This window comes from Ornithorhynchus anatinus, chromosome 11, assembly GCF_004115215.2.
Source record: "Ornithorhynchus anatinus isolate Pmale09 chromosome 11, mOrnAna1.pri.v4, whole genome shotgun sequence".
In the NCBI taxonomy this organism is placed as follows: domain Eukaryota; kingdom Metazoa; phylum Chordata; class Mammalia; order Monotremata; family Ornithorhynchidae; genus Ornithorhynchus; species Ornithorhynchus anatinus.
This window is the reverse complement of record NC_041738.1, coordinates 32,839,461-32,853,703: the sequence shown is the minus strand read 5'-3', so window position 1 is coordinate 32,853,703 and position 14,243 is coordinate 32,839,461. Positions and strand designations below refer to the sequence as shown.

The following is a 14,243-nucleotide window of genomic DNA, read 5'->3' as shown; positions in this document are numbered from 1 at the left end:
GGAGTCAGAGGTCATGGGTTCGAATCCAGACTCTGCCACTCTGTGTGACCGTGGGCAAGTCGCTTCACTTCTCTGGGCCCTCAGTGACCTCATCTGGAAAATGGGGATGAAGACTGTGAGCCTCACGTGGGACAATCGGATGACCCTGCAGCGCTTAGAACAGTGCTGTGCACATAGTAAGTGCTTAACAAATACCAACATTATTATTATTATTATTATTATTTCCCTGACTGTCTCTATCTGTTGCCGACTTGTTCATTCCAAGCGCTTAGTACAGTGCTCTGCACATAGTAAGCGCTCAATAAATACGAATGAATTAATGAATGCATGCATGAATGAATGAATGAATGAACTGAGGCTGGGTGGCCGCCTGCCCCTCCCCCCTCCCCCCCCGGCGAGGACGAGTCTGCGCCGAGAGAAGCCGGTAGTGACGCGGAGGCCCAGCAGGGGGCGGCAGAGCGGCGGCGCGCGTGTCCGTCCGCCTGATGAAGTTTGACCCTCGGGAGCGGCCGTAGTGGGGGGGGCGGTGTCGCGGAGGGGCGCGTGTCCGTCCGCCCGTTGAAGTTTGACCCTCGGGAGCGGCCGTAGTAGGGGGAGGGCGGTGTCGCGGTGGGGCGCGTGTCCGTCCGTCCGTTAAAGTTTGACCCGCGGGCGCGGCCGTAGGGGAAGCGGCGGCCGTTATGGCGGCGATGAAGACGAAGCCGGTCCTTCTCGGGCTCCGAGACGCGGCGGTCCGGGCCGGGCCCGACGGGGCCTGGACCTCCAGCAAGATGGGAGGCTCGCCGGTGAGCAAATAATGTTGCTATTTATTAAGCGCTTACTATGTGTAGAGCACTGTCCTAAGCGTTGGGGGGAGATCCAGGCTCATCAGGTTGTCCCACGTGAGGCTCACAGTTCATCCCCATTTTACAGAGGAGGGAACGGAGGCCTAGAGAAGCGAAGTGACTTGCCCACAGTCACACAGCTGACAAGTGTGCCATTACCCTATTTATTTTCTTAATGAATTGTACATTGCCTTGATTCTATTTAGTCGCCATCGGTTTTTACGAGATGTTCTTCCCCTTGACGCTGTTTAGTGCCATTGTTCTTGTCTGTCCGTCTCCCCCGATTAGACTGTAAGCCCGTCAAACGGCAGGGACCGTCTCTATCTGTTGCCGACCTGTTCATCGCAAGCGCTTAGTCCAGTGCTCTGCACATAGTAAGCGCTCAATAAATACTATTGAAGTGGCAGAGCGGGGATTCGAACCCGTGACCTCGGACGCCCCAGCCCGGGCTCTTTCCACTGAGCCGCGCTGCTTCCGCTTGAGCTGCCCTCCCAGGACTCGTGCATGGGGGCACCGAAGTCTGTAAAACGGAGATTAACTGTGAGCTTCACGTGGGACAATCTTTCATTCATTCATTCAGTAGTATTTATTGAGCGCTTACTATGTGCAGAGCACTGGACTAAGCGCTTGGAATGAACAAGTCGGCCACAGATAGAGACGGTCCCTGCCCTTTGACGGGCTAACGGTCTAATCGGGGGAGACGGACAGACAAGAGCAATGGCAATAAATAGAGTCAAGGGGAAGAACATCTCATTAAAACATTAGCAAATAAATAGAATCGAGGTGCCGCACATCTCATTAGCAAAATAAAAAGGGTAATGGCAGCTAAATAGAATCAAGGCGGTGTCCATTTCATTAACAAAATAAATAGGGTAATGAAAATATAGACAGTTGAGCAGACGAGTATAGTGCTGAGGGGAGGGGAAGGGAGAGGGGGAGGAGTAGAGGGAGAAGGGGAGCTCAGTCTGGGAAGGCCTCTTGGAGGAGGTGAGTTTTAAGTCAGCTGTGTGACTGTGGGCAAGTCACTTCACTTCTCTGTGCCTCAGTTCCCTCACCTGTAAAATGGGGATTAAGACTGTGAGCCCCACGTGGGACAACCTGATTCCCCTGTGTCTACCCCAGCGCTTAGAACAGTGCTCGGCACCTAGTAAGCGCTTAACAAATACCAACATTATTATTATTATTATTAAGTAGGGTTTTGAAGAGGGGAAGAGAATCAGTTTGGCGGAGGTGAGAAGGGAGGGCGTTCCAGGACCACGGGAGGACGTGGCCCAGGGGTCGACGGCGGGATGGGCGAGACCGACCCTGTCTCTCCCCCAGCGCTTAGAACAGTGCTCTGCACATAGTAAGCGCTTAACAAATACCAACATCATTATTATTATTATGTCTGTTTGCCCTCGTCCTCTGCGGGTGTCAGGTTGGCATTTTAACTGGCAGGTGGGAAAATTACCAGGCTAGAGGTAATAATAGTTTTAAGGGGTGGTATTTGTTAAGCGCTTACTATGTGCACAGCACTGTTGTAAGCGCTGGGGGGGGGATACAAGGTCATCAGGTTATCCCACAGGGAGCTCACAGTTTTCAACCCCATTTTACAGATGAGGGAACTGAGGCACAGAGAAATGAAGTGACTTGCCCAAAGGCACACAGCTGGCAAGCGGCAGAGCCGGGATTCGAACCCATGACCTCTGACACCCAAGCCCGGGCTCTTTACACTGAGCCACGCCGCTTTGGTATTTGTTAAGCGCTTCCTATGTACCAGGTGGTGTTCTAAGCGCTGGGGTAGGTACAAGACATTCGGGTTGGGCACGGTCCCTGTTCTCTTAGGGCTCTGAGTCTTAATAGAGAAGCAGCGTGGCTCAGTGGGAAGAGCCTGGGCTTGGGAGTCCGAGGTCATGGGTTCGAATCCCCACTCTGTCACTTGTCAGCTGTGTGACTGTGGGCCAGTCACTTCACTTCTCTGGGCCTCAGTGACCTCATCTGTAAAATGGGCATTTAGATTATGAGCCTCACGTGGGACAACCTGATGATCCTGTATCTACCGCAGCGCTTACTACGTGCAGAGCACTGTTCTAAGCGCTTAACGAATACCGACATTGTTATTGTTAATCCCCATTTTACAGATGAGGCAACTGAGGCACAGAGAAGTTAAGTGATTTGTCCAAGGTCACACAGCAGAGAAGTAGTGGAGGTCATCTCTGCATTTTATGTCTTCCCTTTCCTCCACCAGTTACATCGGTTGTCACACGCTGCCTGTGAACACCGGTGAAGCAGCGTGGCCTAGTGTAAAGGGGCCGGGCCTGGGAGTCAACGGTCCTGGGTTCTAATTTCTCTCTGCCACTTGTCTGCTGTGTGATCATGGGCAAGTCACTGAACTTTTCTCTGCCTCAGTTTCCTCATCTGTAAAATAGGGATTCGGTACCTTTCTCCTTCCTACTTAGAGAGTGAGCCCTCCCCCACTTTGGGTCAGGGACTGCGTCCAACTTAACTTGTATCTACCCTACCACATTCATTCAATCGTATTTATTGAGCACTTACTATGTGCAGAGCACTGGACTGAGCACTTGGAATGTACAATTTGGCAACAGATAGAGACAATCCCTGCCCAATGACAGGCTCACAGTCCAATCTGGGGAGACGGACAGCAAAGCAAAACAGAACAAAACCAAACCAAGTAGTCTGGCGTAGATATCATCAAGATAAACAGATTCATAGGTATATACACATTACTAGCAATAAATAATATATACAAATATGCACAGTGCTGTGGGGAGGGTAAGGGGGAAGAGCAGAGGGTGGGAAAAGGGGGAATGGGGAGAGGAGGAGGAGCAGAGGGAAAGGGGGTGCTCAGTGGAAAGACGCCGGGCTTGGGAGTCAGAGGTCATGGGTTCTAATTCTGTCTCCGCCACTTGTCAGCTGTGTGACTTTGGGCAAGTCACTTAACTTCTCGGTGCCTCAGTGACCTCATCTATAAAATGGGCATGAAGACTGTGAGCCCCACATGGGACAACCTGATCACCTGGGAACCCCCCCCCCCAGCTCTTAGAACAGTGCTTTGCACGTAGTAAGTGCTTAACAAATGCCATCATTATTTGTTTTGTTATTACCGCTTAGAATAGCGCTTAACAGATACCTTTTAAAAAAAAAAAAAAAACAAGATCCCTTTGTGACAGTGGAGTTGTTAAAGAAATAAAGCGTAACGATTTGTCATCAGCCAGAACGCTTTACTTTTTGCCATTCCTTCCAAATCTTTTTGTTTGGTGCAGATCAGCTTTAAACGTGGACTCTGTCGTACAGTGCTCTGCATACCCTAACTGCTCAATAGGTGCCGTTGATGGATTGATTGGTTGATTGACTGTTCTGTGATTTCCAGGATTGTGCCCCTTCGATCAACATGGTTTATCCTCCGTGTGAGATTTGCCAAGCAGCGCTGGCACATATTATTCAGATATACTGTCCTCTGGAAGGCTCGCCGTTTGATCGGATAATAAATGTTTTTGCTTGTGTCCAGAAAGAATGCTGGGGGAAACCAGAGAGGTAAGAGAATTGTTTCTTTCTCATACTTAGTACCATTTTAAAATAATGTGCCAGATTTTGCTTTAGTTTAATTTTTAACAACTTTATTTTTCATGTGTTGTTTTGATTTTCTTACCTGTTTTATGTTATCCCTGTACTATAAAGTTGGCAGGTTCTGCGCTCCCAGTGTTCCCAGTTGCAAGAACAAGAAACTCAACACTGCATAGCAAAGCAGGTATAATTTAGAATTTCTAAAACATTCTCCACTCTAGCTGAATCCCTCTGTATCATGGCACTGATTTTTCCAGTTTAAAAAATCCCATTTCCTAACTTGTAAATGAGTACTTATTTATGAGGTGTGTACTGTGAGACAAGAGTGCTAGGGAGAATTCAAGGAAACTAATCGCTTGGGAGAGTGCAATATGACAAAGTTGATAAACATTTTCTGCCCACAGTGAGCTTACGGTCTAGAGGGCAAGACAGGCATTAATGGAAAAAACTGATATGTACAGAAGTGCAGTGGTGCTGAGGGAAGGGGTGAGTAATGGGTGCAAACCAAGGGCCAGGGCTGTGCAGAAGGGAGTGGGAGAAGAGAAAATGAGGGCTTAGGCGGGGAAGGCCTCTTGGAGGAGATGTGCTTTTAATAAGGCATTGAAGCTAGGAAGAGTGATCGTCCATTAGATATGAAAAGGGAGGGAATTCCAGATCAGAGGCAGGACATGGACAAGGCGTGAGCGGCAAGATAGGTGATCAAGGTACAGTGAGAAGGTTGGCTTTAGAAGAGCAGTGTGTAAGCTGGGATGTAATAGGAAATCAGAGAGGTAAATTAGAAGGGGGCAAGGTGATTGAGTATTTTACACCGACCCAGTAAGGGTTCACAGTCTAAAGATTTGAGAACAGACAAATGGGTACAAGTCAATAAGAACTATAAGGTAACAGGTTAGAACTAAAAAAGGAACAGTTGGTTCACTGTTTGGTGCACTGACTCCAGGCAGGGGCAAATTCAATCATCATAGCACTTATGGACCCTCCCCATTGTGTGCTGAGCAAAGCTTGAGAGAGTACAATAGGATTGTAATGGCAGAGAGGAGCAGCCCTGATCTTCAAGCCCACTAATAATAGCACTAATATTGGCACAGAGTAAATGCTTCACAAACACCAAAAGTAATAATTTATTATTATTACTATTATTATTATTATTATGGTATTTGTGAAGCATTTACTATGTGTCGAGCACCGCACCCTATCCCGCACAGGGCTCACAGCCCATGGGGGAGGAAGGACAGGGATTTATTCAATCCCTGTTTTCCTGATGAGGAAACAGGCTCAGAGAAGTTAAGTGACTTGCCCCAGGTCACAGCAGGCCAATGGCGGAGCCGGAGTTAGAATTCTGTGGACCTCTGTGAGGGATCACTTAGTCCCAGGCATTTGCCTGCCCTCTGCTCCTTTAAAGTAGACTTTTCATAAACCAATTAAAGAATCAGAAATAAACGGATGGTGGTTGAAGTAACCCCATTTCAAAATATAGTAACTATGTGAGGACGAAGCAAAAACCCCTAACAAGAATATTTGTTTGTGGAAGATACTTTTTTCCTCTCTGGTAAATATGAAAGCTTAGGCTTTGGCAGGGTGGCGTCATCGTTAACAGACTCGTTGGTTTTCCCTCCAGCAACAGGTGAATAACTTTGCCACCAAGGACTGGTGTGAAGAAGCGGATGACTGGGGAGCTGAAGAAATGGATTCTCAAGGGTATGTTACCAAGCACTTTGACTCGAATGAAGAAACCTCCTCTTCAGAGGCCCTAAGCATAGACTGTACCACTCAGTTTCAAGAACTCAGCCTAGAAGAAGCTACAGGCGGCCTTGGTTCTTGTGGTGGTGGTATCCTGCCGAGGAAAGGACTCCTTATTTCCAGTTCCGTTCCTGTGTTCCAGCCCTACTACATCAGTGTGGTAGATGAGGAAGATTACACTGGTTTTATTGATACAGATCATGCACAAAGGCTTCTGAGAGAATATCAACTGAGAGAGGGTATCAATGCAGAACAGCTGATCTCAGAAAGGTGAGTCTGTTGCTAGAATTGTCGGTTTTGGTTTTCTGGGGGTGGGAGGGTTGTGATATTTACTGATGCTTACTCTTGTGTCAAACACTTTTCTGATCCCAGGGATAGGAACAAGATAATCAGGTTGGACATAGCCCCGACTCACATGGAGCTAAGTAGGAAGGCGAACAGGCATTGAATCCCCATTTTATAGATCAGCTAAGTGACTTATCCCAAGGCCACCCAGCAGCCAACTGTCTGAGGTGAAATTAGAACCCCGGTCCTCCGACACCCGGACTGTGCTCGTCCCACTAGGTCATGCGGCTTCTCGTAAGCATGTGTTGCTTGTAGAACTTTGACAGGCGTTTTCCTTTTCCTTCTAAAAAAATCCTACTGCCATAAAATTACAGCAGAAATCTTCAGTTAGCAGATGGTAGTTTTTCCAAAGATTTGTTCCGGATTACATTGGGGGTTGGTCGAAGTCCATTCTCCTCCATGGTCCATCCTCTTCTCATGATCCATACTCCTCCCAGGTCACTCATCTAGACCCCAGCACGTCAAGAATAGTTGGAATAGGTACTAACATCAAGTCTCTCCTTTTACTTTCTAGTATTTTTGAAAATGGTGAAACATATGAGAAGACTGAAGCTAAAAATAGAGACAAAGTGTTTCATAAATTTATGAAAAGAATTTCAGTCTGCCATGAACAGATTCTAAGGTGAAATAAGAACTTTCCAAACCCTCTTACAAAATGTAAAGTTCAGACATTTTCTAATATTTGGGAATGATTCTTTTGTGAAACTGAAATGATTTGTAAATTAGGCCATTTTGCCTCATAGCTTCCGTTATAACGAACCTTTCACTAGTGTCGTTTTATGTCTGTTTCTGATTGCTGCATGTCATTTGAATATAAAATCAAATAAACTCTGAAGCTTTCATAGGTTTTGGGGGATATCACATTTTACCAATCTATACTTCATGTTGGCCTTCCATTAAAGAGAGTACAAATTAGCAAATACGGGTTAGAAAACTTACAATTTAGAAAAAAGTCGTCAGCTCACTGCGTTGTCCATGCTGTTCCTTCCAGTTTCTGGATTCCATTTCCACTCGTGTGATATAAACTCCAAATAGAGCCTATGGCTCCCACGTATTCAATACAATATCTTGAAAACTGTGGACACTGTTAGCAATGAGAATCAGAAATGGTGCCTTTTGGTCCATTAGTTTCCTGAAGAAAGGATTGTCCTTATCAGCTTTGTGAATAAGTTTTAAAAAAGTGTTATAGCCTCCCGCTTGTTTTTCTCTAAGGCGAGCAGGGCAGACAGTCCGCCATGAGGTTCTTTGTGTTCCCTTGGCCACAGTTGGGAAATAGAAAGAAGAATAATAATGTTGGTATTTGTTAAGCGCTTACTATGTGCTGAGCACTGTTCTAAGACACAGCTGAGGTGCCCCTGCTCCGGCTCTCCCATGAAAATGCCGCTGCTGTTGTTGATGGGCATTTCTAGAGTGCCTAGAGATGCACAGTATGCACATTGTTCTAAACTCTCATCAGTTGCCTAGATTTATTAATTAATCGATCAATCAATTGTATGTTTTGAGCGCTTACTGAGTGCAGAGCACTGTATTAAGCTCTTGGGAGAGTACAATGTAAGGGTTGGTAGGCACGTTCCCCATTCACGGTGAGCTTGCAGTCTAGAGAGGGAGACAGATATTAATGGAGACAGATATTAATGTAAATAAATTGGGGAGCGCTGCAGAAGCAGCCCCCCAGCTCCACCCCTCCTCGCGCTACGGCAGCTGCTGTCGTTGAAGTGGAAAAAAAGCGGAGTGAATGGGTGTGTGTGTTTGGCTTCCTTTCCTGCCTTCTCCCCTGCTTCCACCCCTGTGGAATCCCTGCCCACCAGTATTGAATCTACAAGAAAATAATTGCAAGTTCTCTACACCTAGAACTTTATTCCTTTGTAGTGGTACTGCATTAGATAAAACAATTAATCAGTGGTATTTACTGAGTGCTTATGTGTGCAGAGCACTGTGCTAAGCACTTAGGAGAGTACAACAGATGTGGCAGACACATTCCCTACCTACAGTGAGTTTATGGTCTAAGTGGTTAATAATATTCCAAATAACGTGGTGTTGATTTGCTGTTTTTAAAAACTGCTGCCCAGCACCAACCCACCAACATAGAACTGCAAAGGCAGCCCAGCCTTAGGAATGAGGTTGTTGTGCTTGCTGTAAAAAGATCCAGAAGTAGTGGAACAAATAAACGGAGCAGTGTTTGTTTCTCATTTGACATAAATTGTTACCCAGAGCAAGTGGCTTAGTGGATATTTACAAATTAATCAATAAATGATATTTTTGGATGCCTTCCCCAGGTAGAACAAGACACTAAACACTTGGAAAAACTTATCTTTCCTAGTTTTTTAATCCCTGTAATATTTCATGCTGGACATAAACTCACAGGACTCTGTGCTTATGTCCCTTTTGTACATAAGAGTTTCGGCCTTTTTTTCCTAGATACTCCCGGAGTGGGCAGCCTTTATTTATAACCTGCCCTTCATTCAATACCAAGGAGATCCCTCCATGCAGGAACTGTGGAAGTGACAGAACATTTGAATTTCAACTGATGCCTGCGCTGGTCAGCATGCTCAACAGCTTTAATGGAGGTAGAAGATATTTCATTAATTTTTTCAGAAAATGTGGGCTTCTGTCATTTGCTTGACATTCTTACAAAGGGAGGTTTGGGTTGTTTTTTAAAATAGCCTACAAATCTCCATTTTGTCTTCTGACATTCATTTTAAATGCATCTTTAATGTAGAATTGTATGGGGCTATTTAGAGGGCAATTCAGGGCGCTAATGAAAAAAAGGCCTTTGGTTACCTTCGGTAACTTCATTTGACAAGCGAGCTGAGTTGGGAGTTTCCAGAGTTAATTTCTCAATACATTTAAATCAGCAAAGACTGAATTTCCATTTCTGTATGAATTTTGGTGTCAGGAACTGTAGTTGCTAGAGATGGAACAAGGCCTTTTTGTAACCAAAGTGTTTCCTTGAAGTATTTTCCTGTTAGTCTGTTGGTCGTTGTTTTATAGTGTATTTGATCCCTAAATAAAAACTGATGAAACTAGTTTTTTCAGAAATGTACCTGAATACTGGAATAAGGACATTATGCTCAGTCATAATAAGGGACCGGGCATGGCCTGGTGGACAAAGCACGGGCCTGGGAGTAAGAAGTCCTGGGTTCTAATCCCACTTCTGCCACTTGTCTGATTCATCACAGTTGCCCTGTGTTCATAGGTTATGAAGTCATTCCTTTTAAATAACTGGTGTCTCAAATAGTAGGTGAATTTCAGGTAGTCTTCTCAGCGTGTTGAAACTTGAATATTGTTGTTTTCCAGGCCTTTCGGTAGAATTTGGAACAGTTCTTGTTTACACGTGTGAGAAGAGTTGCTGGCCATCAAATCAACAGACGCCTCTGGAAGAATTCTGTGTAGTGCAAGAAGACCCAGATCAACTCTTATTTAAATAATCTTGGTTTCCTTGTCAGTAAATATATATGCGTTTTATTAATATATATGCGTTTTATTACATGATTTTCACCCCAGGTGTTTAACTTGTTGATCAATTGATGGTATTAATTTAGTGCTTATGTGCAGAGCCCTGTGCTAAGCGCTGGAATTATACAACAGAATTATTCATTCAATCATATTTATTGAGCACTTACCGTGTGCAGAGCACTGTACTAAGCGCTTGGGAGAGTGCGATACAACAATAAACGGACACATTCCCTGTCAACAACGAGCTTATAGTGTAGAGATGAGCTCATTCATTCCCTGCATTCAGTTTTAAGAAAGTAGTTATTTTCTTTGAGGAATCCCAAATAGAAATATCACATTAGATAACTTAACATCTTGACTGATGCCCCACACACGCACACAGCTATTTCTTCCTACACTTGGCCAACTTGTCCACTGTGCTGTATCCAGGCATTTGCACATAATCTTCTCTAATATTCCGTACAAACTGCAGAGTGAAGAGGGACGGTCAGAGTGGAATTGACGCTAACACTTATGTGGGAGATCACTGCATGTGTTTGCATATACTTGACACCAAACTATAGAGATAACCTTTGCCAGTTTTCCTAGTACAATTATTTGCCATCGATGACTCATTTTGGGTTAGTCATGGTGATGGATTTTTAAGTGGCCATGAGCTAAGAATTAACTTTCCTCACAGTCCTCTCCCAATTTTTTTTTAGCTGAAAATTCTGGTTCTCTTCATGCTGCATTGATCCATGGCCTCATCCCCATGTCACCCGAACGGGCCCTGGGTATTGCCTCCAGTTGCTTAGCCATGGATCTAACTGCCCTCACTGTTTTGTATTAGCCAAGTTATTTTTCCCATCTATTACCTCAAGTAATTGAGAAGTGACAAAAATGTAATGGCAATCCTGGAATATGCAGTAACAATACCTTGTTCTGTACCTTGGTGTATACTAAAATTGCTGATGATTACTTGGGACTGTTCTGGGCACCTCAAAGCTCTGCACATTCATCTTACTAATGATGGTGACCTATAGGAAAATTAAAGGAATCTAGGGCTTTTTGTGAGGGCATCGATTAACTGTGTTTACTGAGTGCCCGTCATGGACAGAGCACTATACCAAACACTTAAGAGAATCTAGTGCATTAGGTTCCAAAGCTCTATGGGTGACTGTGAGGATGTAGATATTGAGGTGCTATTTGGAAGGATGTGACCTGGAGAGAAGAAAAATGATCAGGGAATACCTCCTGGAGGAGGTGAAATTTCAAAGGAACTTTGAAGATAGGAAGAGTTATGGTCCCGCGGAATCAAGAACATGTCCCACTGTGGAAATTAGCTTAACAATGAAGAGTGTGGGCAAGGATGAAGAGGGGAAAGAGTTGATAAAGGAGAACGCTGATGGAGGGAGTGCCTTTCAGAGGTTTCTGCCTGGTGCAGGGAGGGCAGGGTAACCACTGAAGGTTTTTGAGGGTGGGAATGTCATTTAACTAGGGTGGCCACAGAACTTTAGTCAGTGATATTTACTGAGTGCTCACTGTGCTGAGCACTATACTAAGCACTTGGGAGAGTACAATACACCAGATTTAGCAGATGCTTTCCCTATCAGTAAGGAGCTTACAATATAACAGAAGTACAACACAACAGAGTTGGTGGACATCTTCCCGGCCCACAAGGAGTTCACAGCCTAGAAATTAATCCAGATTTGCATGTGAGTGCTGTGGGGCTGACGGGTGAACACCATGTGTCCAAAGGGTTCAGAGACAAGCGCATAGGTGATGTAAAAAGGAGAGTGAATAGGGAAAATAAGGGCTTAATCGGGCAAGGCCTCTTGGAGGAGATGTAGAGGATTCAAATTGATGGTCTGTCATTTGGATGGTTGATGACGGATGGTTTGTCATATATGAAGGGGGAGGGAGTTCCAGGCCAGAGGCAGGATGTGAGCCAAGGGTCTGAGATGAATCCTTGACAGCCTTTTGCTCCAGAATCATTGCATTGCCTTCCCGGGACCCGGCAACACGAGCTGAAGTGGAGGGAGGCTAGAACTTTAAAATAAAAATACCAGGCATAAAGATGTCTGGCGACATCTGCGCCAGACAAGATACAGACGAGCCAAAAACCATACTGTCCAGGCCCAGGATAAAATTGCCACTAGGAATGCAGTACATACTAGGAGAGAGCCTGGTTTGTTCTGAGACTTCAGGGGTCACCTTAGAAGGGAACAAATTAGTCACATCCTTGGCAAGTAAATCAGTTTAGTCCCTTGCAGCCTGACAAGGCAAAGCAGCGTGGCCTAGTGGATAGAGCAGGGGCCTGGGAGTCAGAAGGACTGGATTCTAATCCTGGTTCCTCTACTTGTCTGCCGGGTGGCCCTGGGCAAGTGACTTCTGTGCCTCAGTTACCTCATCTTCAAAATGGGGATTAAGTCTGTGTCCAACCTAATTAACTTGTATCTGCCCCAGTGCTTAGTACAGTGCCTGGCACATAGTAAGTGTCTAACAAATACCATAAAAAGGCAGGGTGGTCCCATGGAAAGGGCACTGGGAGTCAGGAGATCGGGGTTCTAATCTGCCACTTGCCTGCTGGGTGACCTCAGTCAAGTAACAACTTCTAATAATAATGATGGTATTTGTTAAGTGCTTACTATGTGCCAGGCACTACTAAGCGCTGGGGTAGATACAAGCAAATCAGGCTGAGCACAGTCCCTGTCCCACGTGGGGCTCCCAGTCTCAATCCCCATTTTACAGATGAGGGAACTGAGAAGTGACTTGCCCAAGGTCACACAGCAGATGAGTGGCAGAGCTGGCATTAGAACCCATGACTTTCTGGCTCCCAGGCCCGTGCTCTGTCCACTATGCCATTATTCTCTTTGCCTCAGTTCTCTAATCTGCAAAATGGGGGTGGTTAAATACCAGTTCTCCCTCTATATCCCAGACTAAGCCCCCCTTTCCCTCTGCTCTACCCCTCTCCCTGCCCCACAGCACTACGGGGTATATTTGTATATATTTATTATTCTATTTATTTTATTAATGATGTGTATATGTCTACCATTCTATTTACATTGATACTTATTTACTTGTTTTGTTGTCTGCCCCCTGCTTCTAGACTGTGAGCCTGTCGTTGGGCAGGGATGGTCTCTTTGCAGCAGAATTGTACTTTCCAAGCGCTTAGTTCAGTGCTTTGCACACAGCGCTCACTAAATACGATTGAATGAATGGATGTGAGCCCCCTAGGAGATGGAAGCAGTGTGGCTCAGTGGAAAGAGCCCAGGCTGGGGAGTCAGAGGTCAAGGGTTCTAATCCTGGCTCCACCGCTTGCCAGCTGGGTGATTCTGGGCAAGTCACTTCTCTTCTGTGGGCCTCAGTTCCCTCATCTGTCAAATGGGGATTCAAACTGTGAGCCCCACGTGGGACAACCTGATCAACTTGTATCCTCCCCAGTGCTTAGAACAGTGCTTTGCACATAGGAAGTGCTTAACAAATATCATCATCATGGAAACTCTGGTTGATTTGAAGCAGCGTGGCTCGGTGGAAAGAGCCCAGGCTGGGGAGTCCGAGGTCGTGGGTTCTAATCCTGATCTTGCCGCTTGCCAGCTGGCTGACTTTGGGCAAGTCACTTCTGTGGGCCTCAGTTCTCTCATCTGTCAAATGGGGATTCATTCAATAGTATTTACTGAGCAATTACTATATGCAGAACACTGGACTAAGCACTTGGAATGTCAATTTGGCAACAGATAGAGACAGATGAGAAGCAGCGTGGCTCAGTGGAAAGAGCCTGGACTTGGGAGTCAGAGGTCATGGGTTCGAATCCCGGCTCGGCCACTTGTCAGCTGTGGGACTGTGGGCAAGTCACTTCACTTCTCTGGGCCTCAGTTCCCTCATCTGGAAAATGGGGATTAACTGTGAGCCTCACGTGGGACAACCTGATGACCCTGAATCTCCCCCCAGCGCTTAGCACAGTGCTCTGCACAGAGTCAGCGCTTAACAAATACCAGCATCATTATTATGATTACAATAAACTGTGAGCCCCACGTGGGACAACCTGATCAGCTGGGATCATCCCAGCCCTTAGGGCAGTGCTTTGCACGTAGTAAGCGCTTAATATTCTTCTTCTTCTTCTCATTACTCTTATTATTTTATTGTAGCTGGGCCCCTAGGGTGTGACACGGCCCTGAGAGGTTTCAGTCAGAAAGTCGGCCATCTTGGCGCCCCGCCCGCTTCGGGGAGGGCGGAAGTGACGTCACGGCCGCGCGCCGCCCGCCTGCCCGCCCGCCTCCGCGCGTGCGCGCTGCTCCTCCTCCTCCTCCTCCTTCCCCCTCCCCGGCGGCCGTC

At 46.0% G+C, this 14,243-nt stretch overlaps 1 protein-coding gene across 1 annotated transcript; it reads left to right on the top strand.

The window, feature by feature from the left end:
- Positions 1-642: 642 nt before the first annotated feature.
- On the top strand, positions 643-9,944 carry PDCD2L (programmed cell death 2 like). Its single transcript, XM_001510237.6, has 7 exons — positions 643-785; positions 4,195-4,358; positions 4,503-4,572; positions 6,007-6,398; positions 6,988-7,095; positions 8,892-9,040; positions 9,771-9,944. The coding sequence occupies exons 1-7, from the start codon at positions 681-683 to the stop codon at positions 9,899-9,901; spliced, it is 1,119 nt and encodes a 372-aa protein (XP_001510287.1). The 5' UTR covers positions 643-680; the 3' UTR covers positions 9,902-9,944.
- Positions 9,945-14,243: the final 4,299 nt, after the last annotated feature.

What these genes read in the sequence shown, in the direction of transcription:
- PDCD2L (XM_001510237.6), top strand. Translation starts at nt 681, where the DNA reads ATGGCGGCGATGAAGACGAAGCCGGTCCTTCTCGGGCTCCGAGACGCG. An exon ending in GCAAGATGGGAGGCTCGCCG is followed by an intron (nt 786 to 4,194) that starts GTGAGCAAATAA and finishes TGTGATTTCCAG; the next exon opens with GATTGTGCCCCTTCGATCAA. An exon ending in GCTCAACAGCTTTAATGGAG is followed by an intron (nt 9,041 to 9,770) that starts GTAGAAGATATT and finishes GTTGTTTTCCAG; the next exon opens with GCCTTTCGGTAGAATTTGGA.